The sequence below is a fragment of the Leiobunum rupestre genome, chromosome 1, assembly GCF_980474605.1.
Source record: "Leiobunum rupestre chromosome 1, qqLeiRupe1.1.hap1, whole genome shotgun sequence".
Classification (NCBI taxonomy): Eukaryota; Metazoa; Arthropoda; class Arachnida; order Opiliones; family Sclerosomatidae; genus Leiobunum; species Leiobunum rupestre.
In genome coordinates this window covers 32492775-32508197 of record NC_143384.1, presented here as the reverse complement: position 1 = coordinate 32508197, position 15423 = coordinate 32492775, and the positions used below count along the sequence as shown (strand labels likewise).

Below are 15423 nucleotides of genomic sequence, written 5' to 3'. Positions count from 1 at the left end.
TAATACACACAAATCCTTAGGATTGTGTGTAAAAAGCGTACACGGAGCCAGTGGCGTAGCCAGAAATTCGTCAAGGGGGTCGAAGTAAGTGAATGCTAAGAGAGGGGTCGAGAAGGGGTAGAAATTTAGGACACTCAAAGGTAAGCCCAAGGGGGGGGTCTGTACATGGACTTTAGTTGCTGGCAGGCCCAAAATCTGAAGCTTTTTCACTACTAAGAACATTACATTTTTTAACCTCGTTTCCGGGTCCTGTGCGGCCTTAACTGTGGCACCTGTCTATTTACGGTAATGGCTCTAGGCGCGGGGCCCGTAGCATTTGCTACTTCTCCTATATGACTAATCCAGCACTGCAAATATTAAAACTCAACTTTGTTCAACGGTCGCGATGGGAAACTGGAAATTTTTACCTCTCCGAGGGGACAAAGTCCCCTAGGAGGGGTTATACAACGACCGTGTCTGTCTGTGGGTGGGTCTGTGGGTGGGTCTGTGGGTGGGTCTGTGGGTGTGTCTGTCTGTCAGGACTGCGAACGCGTTCGCATTTTCGGTGCAAAGTGTAATCACTGCGTACGCAGTTTCTCAAAGGGTTGGCAAAACCACCGTGTGACGGTGAGCGTTAACGGATGCATTTGCGGTTTGGTTTGGATGGTGTTTTTTCGCTCACCGTCGTGACGGTTTGGTGTATTACGGTTTTTGTAATGTTTATGCGTAGGTTGTGAGTGTTGAATTTGTTGTGTTTGTGTTCTGATGGATGTGCATGTTGAGTCTGTTGTGTTTAAATGGGCGTTTTCTCTCCAACTTCTTCTTAATGACTTTGGGACGGACCGAGTGCTGAGTGTAATGCTACCTCTCAACGTCCAATGGCAGGGTTTCCACCAGTTGTACACGGTATTCGTCTTAGTATCAATTTGCGATCGCATCGGGCGGGATTTGAACCCGAGACCTCCTGATTGACAGGCGGACGTTCTACCACAGAACCACCGACACTTGTTACGCCTTATTGAAAATTAGACCTTCAGCTTTATCGGAAGCGTATTTAATAGAGTACGAAATTTTGGTTTAATTGAAATAGAATTGAAATTGAAATTATTGCATCGAAGAAATTCTACTTTAGCGTTTCTCTATTGATTAAAAATAAATGCGCCACCCAGGTTTCGAACCCAGACCATTCGGCTTGGCAGTCGAGCGCTCTACCACAGAACCACCGATAGCTCCTTAGATTCACTGAAATTAAGACAGGCATCGTAAGCATAATAGGTAATAAAGTCTTTTTTATTAATGAATTTATGAAGGTCTAATCTGGTATTTTTTAAAGGTTAAATCTTGTTTTAGCGCAGTCAGCCGAGATTAGAGGGTTAAAGGGTAGACCCTGTGGGTGGTCCACTTTTTTAACGACCTATATATAGTTCTGTTAATTCAAAGGAGATAATTTAACGTAAATTGCTTTAAGAGCTGGCGGTTCGTCAAGTGGCTCTCTGTGCTTTGTTGATGGTAAGGTTTTTGCTTCTTGTAAATACATTTGGTGTGGATATTTGGATATCTATGATTTCTAACGCAGTCAATGATTTCTTGGGTGTGCGAGTCATTATATGATATTGGAAATTGGACGGCATTGGTCTTTTTCATGTGGTATGCGTCACAACGTCAACAGGAAGTGAACGAGTCGTCCACTACCAGATATCTACGGTATCTTCATCAAGGGCGAGTGTTGAAATAAAATGAGCGTTAAAGATGCGGCAAGTATTTCGTAAGAGAGTAATTCCAAAAAGCCTCTGTAGATATTTATTTCATTAAAATTTGCTTCGTATTATATTTAACTGATAAACTTGTTCTGTAAAAGGGTTTAATTCAATTGTGCATTGTTATAGTACGTCTAACTTACTGTTGTAACTACTTAACTTATGATATTCTGAATAAATTAAAATTGGTCGTTTCGTCTCAATTATTTTAATTATAATTAAAATTTTATACCGGGCGGGATAGAAATGGGTTAATATTTTTAACAAATAACTCTAAATTGCGGAGATATATCTTTAAGGGTTATCTCGATAAATTAATACCACTAGGGACAATTCTTCCGAGGAAAGGTATATTTTGGCTTGCCAACTTGTTATTGAATGGATTTAATGGAACGTTCACAAGAAATACAGGAACCAATTTGGGTGTCAAGAAAAAATATACAAACCAATTTGTGTGTCAATAAGAATTACACAAACCAATTTGTGTCTCAAGAAAAAATTCACAATTTGTGTGTCAATAAGAAATACACAAAAAAATTTGGGTGTCAGTAAAAAATAGCAAATTTCCATTAAATTACAATAGTTCTTATTCTAGAGTCTAGACAAAACAAAAAAGTTGTTTTTCTCAAAATATATTATAAACAACAAATATGGGAGAGTATATTTTTCAATTCCTGTTTTATTTTAAATTTATGTCCGTGATTTTGTATGTTTATTTTTTTTAAATAAATTATGTTTATTTCTTCTAACAAGAAATTTCAAAATTACCTTATTTCACGTCCTAATGCATAACGTTGCTCTTACGTCTTAAGCGAGGGGTCCGTCACTTCGAGGAATCTCGTACGGACCTCGATTCCGTGATTCCGAATCTCAAGAATCTAATCAGGAATCTTGTGAATATTCGAATCTTCGGAATCTTGGAATCCTACTCGAATCGATGAATAACATACGAATCACGGAATCTCGTTCGAATCACGGAATCTCGTTCGAATCACGGAATCTAAAATTGATTTAAGGAATCACAGTGAGAAGCCTCGGTCACACTTACAGCAACTGTCGGCTCTATCATTGTCACCTGTATTATGAAAAGGCCCCTGTTAATAGAGATGGCCATGAATCTATCTTATTCTTCGAAAAACAACCGACTTGAGTGGAGACCGCGGTGCCATCTATTAATGAAAAATAAAGTTAAATTTTCTACGTCCACTTTGGATTTTATGTGTTCCGTGCGGACCACGTTTCTCTTCCACCCCCGGCGAAAGGTGCCAGGGGCGGCGTTGTGATTCTGGTCGATAGGTCTCTTCCGGCGGTACAGCTTCCTTCCCCAGGATGTGTCGGGATGGAAGTGCTGGCTCTTAAGATCCGCTTTACCACTGGCTGGATTACGCTTTTTAACATCTATGACCCGGGTGGTGTAGTCTCCAGACAATTTTTCGACGATCTTCTCCTAGGAGTTGACAAACCAGCTATTATCCTAGGCGCTTTCAACGCCCACAACACAGTCTGGGGTAGTAGTCATACGGATCAGCAAGGCCGCCTCATCCAGAGTTGGCTAGAAGCCCAGGACCCACTGGTCCTCCTCAACACTGGAGACGCCACCCGCTGCACAACTCGGGGCCCAGAGGCTGCCCTAGATCTGACTTTCGTAAGCTCCACATTGGCTCACTCCCTCCCCTGGACAGTCTTTAACCGAGGAACAAATGATCATCTCCCTATTTTTAAAGGCGACACAGCACACACTACAAGTTCTACGGCAAGAGGGTGGTTTCGGTGACTGGCTGGGGGGCCGACAGGAGCAGTCCTTAGACTGCTTTATACCCATCTCATTCGCTCCAGGATGGATTATTCCAGCTTTCTCGATGTGTCGGCCACCTCCACTGTTCTTGCTAAGCTCGACAAGGTTAAAATTGCAGCTCTCAGAGTCATCCTTAGGGACCTCCTCAACCTCACTCCGTGCGGCGTGGTGGACACTCCTGCTTACTACACCTGGCCCTTAACGGGTCAGAGTGTGCAATAACTGGTGGCTTTACCGGGGAGTCGGGGTCCGGCTCTTGTAACCTGTAAGGGTGGTGGCGCACTGGGATATGTTATCTCTGGTCAAATGGTCCTATCTCCACCTCCGACTTCGGTCATTTTTGGGCTGGAAACTGAGTTTCGGCTCAGGCTAACGGAGAGGGTTCGTGCAAACTGGCCACCTTGGCGGATTGGGTAGCCTGCTGTCAGGCGGCGGGTCTCCGTATGAGGGCACGACAGTCCTGTTTCCCGGGCTTTTGGAGTCACACCGGGATCTCCGGTGCCAGCTGTGCCGGGTTACTAAGACTGCTGTGTGCTCGTCGTTCCCCTTGAGGAGCTCTCTCCAAAGGGTTTGACTCTTTACCTACGTAGATGGAGTGTCGGCTGGAGTTGGTACAGCATCCACTCTTAATCCCACTGCTGTGTGTGAAGTGGGAAAAGGTCCACCCATTGCTGCACCTTCTGCTATAATTGCTGTAATTTATGTTATTTACCAATTTACAAACGATCCAATCAACGCGAGGTGTACCTAAAATTATCGCCTTTTGGGTCAAAATGTCACTTATAACTATCTGGTTTTGTTGTCAACGATAGCGACATCTGTTGCTACTTGATGTCGAGCCGACACTTGCCTTAAGGCCCGAAAACGGTTTTTTAGAGATTTGAAACGGTTTTAAGCGATTTAATATTATATTATAAATTCTCTCTTATTTAACTAGGTTCACACTTATGGTCGAAAACGATTTGAAGGGCTTCGAAACCTTTTTAGACGTATCGCGTATGTGTGAACGTGGCTATAGTTGAATCGTATTCGTATTACCGAGCATATTAGCCTCGGTATTAGCTCGTCGTATTCTCGGGCGTATTACAATCGATAATCATTTGGTTGGCTCGTATTTGTTTTATTTGATTGTAACGTGTGGGACAGTTCAGTCCTCTCGTCCATTTGATTAATCAGGGCGAGATATGTGTTGGGGGATTTGCGGTCATCCTCACACGGCCATCCACAAACTCTGCCTCCCGGACGCTTGGGATTACAGGAGTGAGCCACTACTCCCGGCGTGGGCTCGAATTTGGAACTTTGAAGGCGAGGTTTGAATCTCAAGCAGACGGAAAATAAAGTGAGCCCCTTTACAGGGAAATAAGGAAATTTTTAAAGTGAACCAGTGAGTGGCAGTGACCATCGACTTAGCCTTCGACTCCGTGCCCTGAATTTCTTGTGCGAAATTAAGACGTAGGGAGGAATGAAAAGTCACCTGCTACTCGATTTTCGGGCTGGATTTTTCAAACACCAGTGGGACCCTTTTATTAAGTGGGCCAGTGAACAACTGACCCCTGAACTGACCACTTTCGATTTAATTTTTAAACTGACCTAGACAATTTTTAATTGGTCATTTGCCTAGTCACACCGCCTTTTCTATAATATTCAAACAGCTAGATTGGTTTTGGTTGCGAAAAGATGAATCAAGGAACCTTGTACAAGTGTGTAGCCGAACAAGAATCACGGAACTGAACAAGAATCACGGAATCGAACAAGAATCACGGAATCTGGCTAGAATCTAGAATCTTAGCAAAATCAAGAATCTTGATTCCAGATTCCTTGATTCGAAATCTCGTACACGATTCATGAAGTGACGGACCCCTCGGTCTTAAGCAGCGTGGGAAATAAGGCGGTGGCAGTGGGCAAATGACCAGTTTAAAAATTGCACGGACCAGTTTATTAATTAAATCGGAGGGGGGTTAGTGGTCCACTGGACCACTTAATTAATTCGAGGTGTTTTAATTTTTTTAAATGATTATATTATAAGTCTTTGGATTCGAAGGTCTGTGTAACGGCGGCTGTGGCATGTTTGTACACTCCAATTCGAATTCACGAGGACTGCGCGAGTAGTGGTTTTAGGCAATCGTGTCGGGTATCGAAAATTCGAGTCGAGTAATATTGAAGTCGAGTCGAGTATCGAGTACTTGATTAAGGGCAAACTTTGTCTCATTCGAGTCAAGTAATTCAGAAAAAACTTTTAACGAGTAGGGTTATCGAGTATACTTGATTAGGAGCTGGTTTTATTCGAGTAATTAGGAAATTAAATTTAAAATGAGTATTAACTAGCTTTCAATGCTGAAAAATATTCCTTAAATTTAAATGAACCACAGTTTCCAGAACTTTAGTAACATTATAGTGACTAGTGGTATATAAAAAGACTATTATACTAATCTACTAGCCTAATTATAGTAATTAATAGTAAAATAACAATACAATATACATTTTTTAAATTATTAATGTACCATCTGTCCGTATATTGCTTAGGAAGTTAAGACTCCTAAGTTCTAACGCCGGCCGAAATCCGAATTCATGAAGAAGAAAAAACTACGTATTAAAAACCGTGATCCATCCCAAAGGTCAAAATTTCTATGGGTCATTCAAAGCATTTGTTGTTTGTACGTCTTGTAGGTACCGTTTATTATTTCCACCTCAACAAGTTGCAAACACCCGTCTTTGAACTTACAGCAGCTTATTCGAGTAATCGGGTACCCAACTATTCAATTTCTTGGTACTCGATAATCGACAAGTGTTTTCCAATTACTTATTCGAGGTCCAGTTCGAGTACTCGATTTCAAAAAATGCCGAGTAATCGATGATGTTCGAGTACTTGCACAGCCCTAGAATTAACCCTATTAAAAATTGTTAAAAGTTAAAACACGCTATTCTAATGTAGCAGACGAAGTGCACTGGTCATGGTCCAGTTTATTTGTTCTAGGCCAATGGGGTCACTGGTCACTTGTCCACTTTCAAAAAAATCCTTATTTCCCACCCTGGTCTTAAGTCTTAAGATTCTTAACTTGCTTGTGAAATGCTGTCTGCTTAAGAGTCTATCATTGAGAAATGGTGACTTCCGTATCACGTACACGTGTTTTTGCAGTTACCTTTGATTTTTAATCGATTTTATTTGAAATTTAATTTTAATAGTTAAAATGGCTGACGGACCATTAGAAGATAGAAGGATATTTGTGGGAAGTTTATCAGATCGTATTACGGAAGATGATTTAAAGAAAACATTCTCCAGGTTTGGTTCTGTTAGTGATGTTTCAATAAAACGAAAACACGTCGTAAGTTCTGGACCTGATGGATCCAGCGTGGAAATGTTTGCCTTTGTCAATGTAACATGTAGTCAGTCTGAATTAAGCCGATGTAATTAAGTTTTATTATAAATTTTCATTGCTGAAAAATGTTAGATGTAACTTGATCATTTTATGGTTTTTAGGTTTTTCTTTGCTAAATAATACCAAATGGAAAGGGGCTCGTATTGTAGTTCAACTTGCAAAGGAGAGCTATTTGGATAGGTGAATATTATAATTTTAGTTTTTACATAATATTGATTATTTTTTAAATTGCCTGACATTAGATTGAAGCGCGAAAGAGAAGAGCAACAAAAGTCAGCAAAAATACAAACACCAACTGTTACCGTTCCTAAGCAAATAACGGAAATTAAACTAGAAGAAACTTTGTCTTCTAAACCTTCCAAATTAGTGTGGAAGAACCATTCAGAACCAAGTGTTGAGATTAAAGAAGAACCAAAAAATTACATAGATCTTGAGAGAAAACCTTCTAAAACGGTTGCCTCAAAAGTACCAGACACGAAATCTTACAATAATGTTAAAATAAAAACTGAATCGGAGATTGTGTCAACACCAGAAAATAATACTGAAAATGATTTATTGTCTCGTTACTCATCCAAGAAGAAAGCTTTCTCGGAGCAGAAACGATTAGAATCGCAAAATGCCCTTTTGCAATTGCATAAACAGCGTGCCAAGGAAATTTCAGCTTCGTTAATGGTAATTTTAATATTGTTAAACTTTAAATCTTTATTAACCCAAATTTAAACTAAATTAGAATCCGGATAAAGCAGTCAACAAAAAAATCAGATTTGGAGATTCTGACTCTGAGGATAATAACAAAAGCAACAATTTCAGTGTAAATGAAGAAACTAAAACAACGAAGAGCCAAAATTTGTTTGATTATAGTGACAATGATGATGAAGTAGATCTGGAATTTAAAGATAAGCCTCAGTTTAGCGGGAAAAAGGGACAGAAGCTGTTTCAACTTCAGTCTAGTTATCAAAATGATCCACGTTTTGTGTTAAATGATAAATTCGTATCAGACTCTGAATCGGATAATGATGATAACAAACATGAAGAACAAGATCTTGTTAATGAAAGTAAGAAAAATATGGGGATTTTAGAGCAAGTTTTGGGTCATCAAGTTTCAAACCATGATGAAGTTAGCAAGCGTAATGCAGCCAAGAATCAGTTTAAGTGAGTTTTTGTTTATTTTTGTTTGGGTGAATTTTTTATGGGAAAAATTTATGGTGTCCGCCAAAGGCCCTCGACACCAAAAACCCTGTATAGAAAATCCTACCATTTACTTTTTTTAAATTTTAACAAATTGCTTACTACATTAAATACTAGATGGCAGGATAACGCTTAGTGGGGAGGGGTTGGTATTTAGGGCGGGTGTTACAAAAGCTTCGATTTTTAATAGTGTATTCCAAACTTAAAGGGCCACAGAATCGATTGATTCTTGGTCCATGGTGGTTAATAATGTAATAATGTTATGGTATAAAATGGGAAAAGTGGTAGATAATGGTGTATAATATATTTCCCAGACTGATTTGCAGTATTTAAAACTAGAGATGCACTGATATATTTACAAATAAAAAACAACGATATTAGATTTGTGATGGAAAATATGTATCAAGTAATATGAAAAGAAACATATTCAGATATGCTCTTGCAAACTTTTTTTCGTGAAAAATTAGGATAAAATGGTATGACGGTGTACTGAACCGTGATTTACAATGATTTTATCTTATACACCACTGTTATGATAGATAACTTTGTTTATATCATCCGATATTACCACTGATATTATCAGTCACGAATAGCTGATATATCAGTGCATCCCTATTTAAAACTTAAACATACATTTATGGAGGCAAAACCTTTAAGATTTAGAACAGACTTGTAGAGTAATGAAAATAACGTTGAGGATCTTCTAAAGTTGATACATACTGTTTTTTGAATGGTCTTCTTGATTTCACATATTAGTATACCCTATTTGGGTGAAGTGTAGTACAGCGGCCTCATCGAATTTGATATTAATTTTGGTTGCGCCTGATAGACCTTGTCACGTAGATGTCGAGGGTATTTTTTATTTTGGCCGCAAATGATTATTTAATTGTTTAACTTAATTTTTTTAATTTTAAAAATTTCTCATTTTCATTGAATTTAATATTAATTTTGGTTGCGTATGATAGACATTGTCACGTGGAGGTCGAGGGTAATTTTTATTTTGGCCGCAAATGATTATTTAAATGTTTAACTTAATTTTTTTAATTTTAAAAATTTCTCATTTTCATTGAATTTTATATTAATTTTGGTTGCGCCTGATAGACCTTGTCGATTTTGGCCGCAAATGATTATTTAATTTTTTAATGTAATTTTAAATTTCTAATTTTTTGGCATTTGCACGTGTTTCGTTGTACTTATTTCCGTCGTGTGTTCGCCGGCAACACAGTTTCGGTGTCCTAATGAATTCCACGTGATATTCCCTTTTTGTATAAAATCAGTTACAGTTTTTGTTCATTTTCTCGGTGTTTTGTATTTTTGGGCCACAAAGTGATATTCCCGTACTTTATCAAATCTTTTACAGTTTTTGTTAATTTTCTCGGTGTTTTCTATTATTGGGCCACTTTGTTAATGGTTGAGATTAAAAGTACATACTTGATGCGTAAGGCTTGGTACTGTCCTCTAGGTCGCGTTATAGATGGCCCATCGCTTTTTTTAGTATGGGGTTGGGGAGGCGCTGCGCGCCCCCAGCGCTTGAGCGAAGCGAGTGCGCGGCGCCGTCAGGCGCCAATACGGGGAGTTTAGTAACGCGTCAAGTGCTACATTCTCCGCCACCCAAAAATACAAAACCACGGTAATTCCCTAAATTAGTTCATTTTTAACATAAAGTTAATTAATTTAATTATCATTTGCGGCCCCAAAAAAATTAGTTTCGTAATCTACGCGTCAAGTGCTACATTCTCCGCCACCCAAAAATACAAAAACACGGTAATTCCCTAAAATTAGTACATTTTTAACATTAAGTTAATTAATTTAATTATCATTTGCGGCCCCAAAAAAATTAGTTTCGTAATCTACGCGTCAAGTGCTACATTCTCCGCCACCCAAAAATACAAAAACACGGTAATTCCCTAAAATTAGTACATTTTTAACATTAAGTTAATTAATTTAATTATCATTTGCGGCCCCAAAAAAAATTAGTTTCGTAATCTACGCGTCAAGTGCTACATTCTCCACCAAAAAAAAACACGAAATTACATGAGGCCGCTGTAGTGCAATTTTGCCCAATATTTACCATTAATTACCAGTGGTATGCACAGTATTGAAAAAAGTGTTATTTTTGGAACACTGGTTTTGAGGGTGGGGCTACATAATCATGTGTTTTGGGAAGCGATAAGGTATGCCTGAATCACTTGACAGAAGGGGAGGAGTTACCTGAAATTCATCCCAAAACAAATCTGTGGACCTTTGAGTCTGGGAATAAGAATTTGAACTGCTCTAAATTTACTGACCACTTATCTAAACCACTGATTTTTTCCATTTTTCTTTTTAGGGACTTTGGTTTTTTACGATATGATCCAAGAAAACCTGATTCCGAACGTTTCCTGATTAAAGCCAAACCAGAGGAGGAAAAGTCGATTAAGAAAAATAAGAAAAAGGTCGAAACACAAGAACTCCAAGATGAGGTTGACCTTACCGATAAATCGCAGTTTTACGAAGTTTCTGAAGAACTTAACAAAGCACTCGCGGCTACTCAAATGGGTGACGAAAAATTTAAACTGCTCATGGACTCTGAATCAGAGAATGATGAACAATCGGACAATGAGGAAACACCACCTTACGAACTGAGCAAAATAAAACCACCAACAAAACTACCAGTTCTGGATCAAGGTAGTGCTTCTGATATCATTCCCACTAAAATTAAGAAAGAAGTACTTCATGATGAACCATTCTTCTTTCAAGTCAATGATGAGAGACTGAAAGGTAAATATTGTTTATTATGAGTCTATTGCTTTTGAGTAAATCATTTGTCTTGGTGTTGTGGCGGAGTGTTTAGCACTTTCGCCTCGTAGCAAGAGTAGCCGGGTTCGATGGGACTGGGTGAAAACTCAGAACCACTTCTTCTGCGTTGAGTGTGCAAGTTCTCTACCCACTGGTTGAAGGGGTTTTCTCTATAAAAACTTGTAGGGAGCTGTGGCTGGTTAACGTTAATAGTTGGTGTAGGGAGCTTTTGCTCGCTTGGCATGAAGGGCTTGCCACCACCCTCCTACTCATTGTAACACGGACACCTGAATTAATGGCTTTAAAAGGTGGTGCCTTGGATATTAGCCTAGCTGATTAGTCCTGATTAGACTTGTAGGTTTGTATTATATTAACACCCAAGCAATTTAATTAGCTTTGCTGGTATTCTCATCATAAGTAACATAATGAGTATGTAAGTTGTCCTTGCATTTGTTGTTACTAACTACAGCCAACACCAACACATTCGTCGAAATTCCGCGAGCAATTATTTTCCCCCTATAAACTGTACTATAATGAGTAGGAGGTCAGCGCCACGCTCGGTGGTTATATTGTCTTCAATGTAAAAACTATACTAAAAATAATAATCCGCTAGGGGCGCTGACGTCATACACATCTTTTGCTCATAGGTTAACACAGAAACGTCAACGAATGAGATGGCCGCTGTAGCGCGAGAGATGCGCGATAAATCAAAGTTGGCCGTGGTTCAGCCAATCCAAAATACTCAAAAAAAATGTTGATTTATATTAACCACCAAATAAAAATGTGTTTGCTCTTGAAATTGCAAAAATAATACCTTTAAAGGCAAAGCGAGGGGTTTATTTTAATTATCAAGTTCATAATTTATTGTTATTTTTCCAAAGTAACCATTAGTTTTCATTTAATAAGCGTCTTAAACTTCAAAAGGTCTCTTTCATTACCAAATATCTAGTTTATGAAGCAGCTATTTAAATATATTTTAAATTGTGAAGAAAGGATGTAGTAAAAAATTTACCCTAGTGTCATATTTATATTTTTATGTTATTTTTGCTCATTAATATTAATATTAATTAATGTTATTATTTTTGTTTGCTTTATAGAGGGGGTGGCATTCTTCTTCGAGAATAACTTCAATTCTGGACCTTATTGCGAGAAGCGATGGCCTGAGAAGAGAGCTGGACTGCTGAAAGTGAGCTCATTTTGTTTTTCAACCTACCGGCTGAGTTTTAAATTCAACAGCTGAAAGTTTTAACCATAGAGATAGAAAAGAAATAGAGGGAAGATTACCGCGTTAAGGCACCCCTGTTTTTGACCGGGAAAATTAATTCCCCCCTCCCCTCACGCATGTATGAAAGCGGAGATGGGCAGAATTTGCAACGCCATCTATCCTTCCTTTGTTTACATCAAATGACAGTTGATTTTCAAAAAGGAATAATGTATTTCATTTCACCGCGCGTCGATGGCGCCACGTAATCTGCCCATCTCATGGCTTCCTACAATGGCGAAAAGGGGGTAGGCACTCACGGTCAACTTCGCCAGATACAATACTGTCTCTATTTCTTTTCTATCTCTATGGTTTCAACCAAAAAGAGTGATATCCAAAAGTCGTCTGCTATTTCTTCACCTTTTTAGTTGAGGAACATTAAGGCAGATGGCGCTGTATTTCCTAAGCTTTAAGTCTAAAGTACGGCAAAAAATCGACTATTGGTTGTATCATAAGTTAATGATACCGGTTGTATCATAAGCAAAGTCTGGTCTATGACAAATTTTGGACGATCACATACCCGTTATTAAGAGGTGGGTATTCAAAATCAGCACCACCTAGTGGCTACATCCTCAACTATGCACTTCTAAAATAAATTTCGCGAAATGCATTATGATTGCGCACAAGCCGCGTGCGAACGTTTTTAAACTTAGAACCACGCGGGAGATACCTCCGCCGCTAGCCCTTAATTATCACCGTAGCCAAGGCTTATTCACAATTTTATCGCTTTAAAACTCAAAATTAACACTTATCTTTGCAAAATGATTCATCAGAACCTAAAACTGGCTTTTAAAAATAAGATAACTTGTTTCTGAAGGTATTTATTTTTCAAATTTGAGATTTAGACGCGTTTATCAACTCGAGCGCGGCTGCTCTACCAAGTACGTTAATTTTGTTCTCGCATGGACAATGCCGTAAACATGAGGCACTATGCTAGATCTTTACTTATGTGGACCTTATGATAGGCTTATGGTTGTATGCTGGTCTGACAAAAGGTGCCTTATTTTTGCTCTCCAATTAGATGTAACACATAATAATAATAATAATAATAATCAGCTAGGCTAATACCCAAGGCACCACCTTAGGCCTAAGTCATCAAGCGACTTTTAAAGCCATTAATTCAGGTGGCTGGGTTACAATGCGTAGGAGGGGTGGTGGCAACTAGGATAAACTAACACAAGGAGAACGCAGCTAGCCTTTAAACAAGCTAACGCAGGGTTGTGTACAATTTTCATTGGTCTAGACTTTAAGCTGAACGTTTTACGGGCGGGGGGAAGCCAATTTCGGAATTTTCCCCTTCCGACGGCCGCAGGCGCTAAAGCGTCTAGACAATGAAAAATGTACACAAGAAAATCCACGACTTTTGACGGGTCGCGTTCTCCTTGTGTGGGGTGCTGTGTTTGTTGCTCCTAGGTAGCAAGTCCTCCATGCCACGCGAGCTAACAGCTCCCTACACTCACTATTACCGTTAACCTCTACAAGTTTTTATGGAAGGGGAAACCGAATAACTCGGGGGAAAACCCTTAAAGGCCGACTACACAAATCTTCGGTTTACTCTGTCTTTAACTGGAAGTAGGCTGACTGCATGGCCCACGTGTATTGCAGTAAGCCTACTTCCAGTTAAAGACAGAGTAAACCGAAGATTTATGTAGTCGGCCTTTAAGCCAGTGGGGAGATAAATTGCAAACTCAATGGTTGGTGGAGTTATTCCGAGTTTTCACCCAGTGCCACTTGTTGCATACCGTACAGGTGAAAAGTTTTCATTATTTCAACAAACACCGAATAAACAGTAACTTGTAGGTCCTGGATCTCCTGGTAATTTCCTTGAAGAATTTTAATTGAAGGGCCTATAGGATAATGCGTCCAAAGTATATACGATTTATAAAATAACAAATTAAATTGGATATTGTATCATACTCGTACATTTTATTATATTTTAGAAGAAACCACCTATAGACTGTGCAAAGGATGATAAAATACGCGAAAAAGTAGATTAGTTCATAATGAAAAGGGATGAAATAGCTAAACCCTCAACAAATTTGAAGAAATTTTAAAACTTACAAATAACTCGTACCAATAGGTCTTCGAGCAAACAAAAAGACGCGAATCTCGGATCAAATAGATCTTCGAGTAAAAAACTACATGAAAACTAAATAAAATAAAATAGCCAGAAATTCCAACTTTAGACCGGTTTCGTTCTATTTGGAACTTATCAGTACCGTGCGGGAAATCTGGCTGGCGACTGTTATATCAAAAAGAGAAAATAAGCCTAAACATTAAAAATTCAAAAACGCGTTGCTTTTTTATCCCTTTTCATTATGAACTAATCTACTTATTCGCGTATTTTATCATCATTTTATTATATTATACATATTATATTTTATTGCATACATACATTCTACTATATTTTATTATATTATACAAATTTTCTTTATTATAAATTCTGGTTTACTAATTTACTAAGAATGCAATTTCATAAATTTTCGTTTCTGCATTTCAGTACATGGCTGCTCGTAAAAAAAGCTACATGAAGAGGAAAAATCGATCCTTTCAATTTAGCAAACTAAAACGTGGACAACCTCAATTTAAGAAGAGAAAAATCAACAAATAAACATCATGTAATAAATAATAAATCGTGCATGGGCGACTAATTTATTTAAATTTTCAAATTAATTTTAAAAGTTGAACTGAATTCGTGAACCAGCCTCAAACGCACTCCGAGAAGAAGCGGTGTATATTTTCTACTTCCGGGCATGAACTTTAAAAAGTATATTTCGCGTTTTATGAGTTCATTAATTTTCGATAAATTTTCTTTGGATTCTTCAGTTTCATTCTGAAAGAAACAATTTTATTTTTATACAATGTTATCAAAGGTTTATTACTTAAGTTCGACGTATGTCATAAGCCTTTAGAGTCAGTAATTTTGCGAACTAATAAATTATAAATAGTCCTTTAAATAAAATATCATTCAAAGCCGATTATAGAGTTTGTGCTGCTGCGACTGGACATATAACATATTTGTCTATGGTTTGTCTTTATATTGCCAAAAGCTGAGAATTTTCTATGCATAGATCTGGCAGCATTTTTCAGCAAGACAGAGATTGGTTTATTTAAGCGCCTATTGGACTGCATTTTATGGATTTTTAGTAAAACTAGATCAATATGAGTTGGCCTATAAAAGTCTACTAGAGCAAACTTTTGTTAGTTTAAATATGGTTCTTTTATGGTGCAACTTACCTTGAAAAAAATTTACCAACTTCCTTAACTAAATTTACAGCAAGGTGAAAG

General features: G+C 38.2%; 1 protein-coding gene across 2 annotated transcripts; it reads left to right on the top strand.

The window, feature by feature from the left end:
• The first annotated feature begins 6616 nt into the window (after nucleotides 1-6616).
• LOC149962161 (putative RNA-binding protein CG14230) lies at nucleotides 6617-15057 on the top strand. 2 transcript variants are annotated; one of them, XM_090178944.1, is made up of 8 exons: nucleotides 6617-6936; nucleotides 7010-7088; nucleotides 7151-7580; nucleotides 7639-8060; nucleotides 10426-10856; nucleotides 11972-12060; nucleotides 14636-14753; nucleotides 14818-15057. In XM_090178944.1, the coding sequence occupies exons 1-7, from the start codon at nucleotides 6720-6722 to the stop codon at nucleotides 14744-14746; spliced, it is 1779 nt and encodes a 592-aa protein (XP_090035070.1). In that variant the 5' UTR covers nucleotides 6617-6719; the 3' UTR covers nucleotides 14747-14753; nucleotides 14818-15057. The 2 variants fall into 2 exon arrangements, with proteins under 2 accessions (XP_090035070.1, XP_090035062.1); XM_090178936.1 differs by having other exon boundaries at nucleotides 14636-15057.
• The last annotated feature ends 366 nt before the right edge of the window (nucleotides 15058-15423 follow it).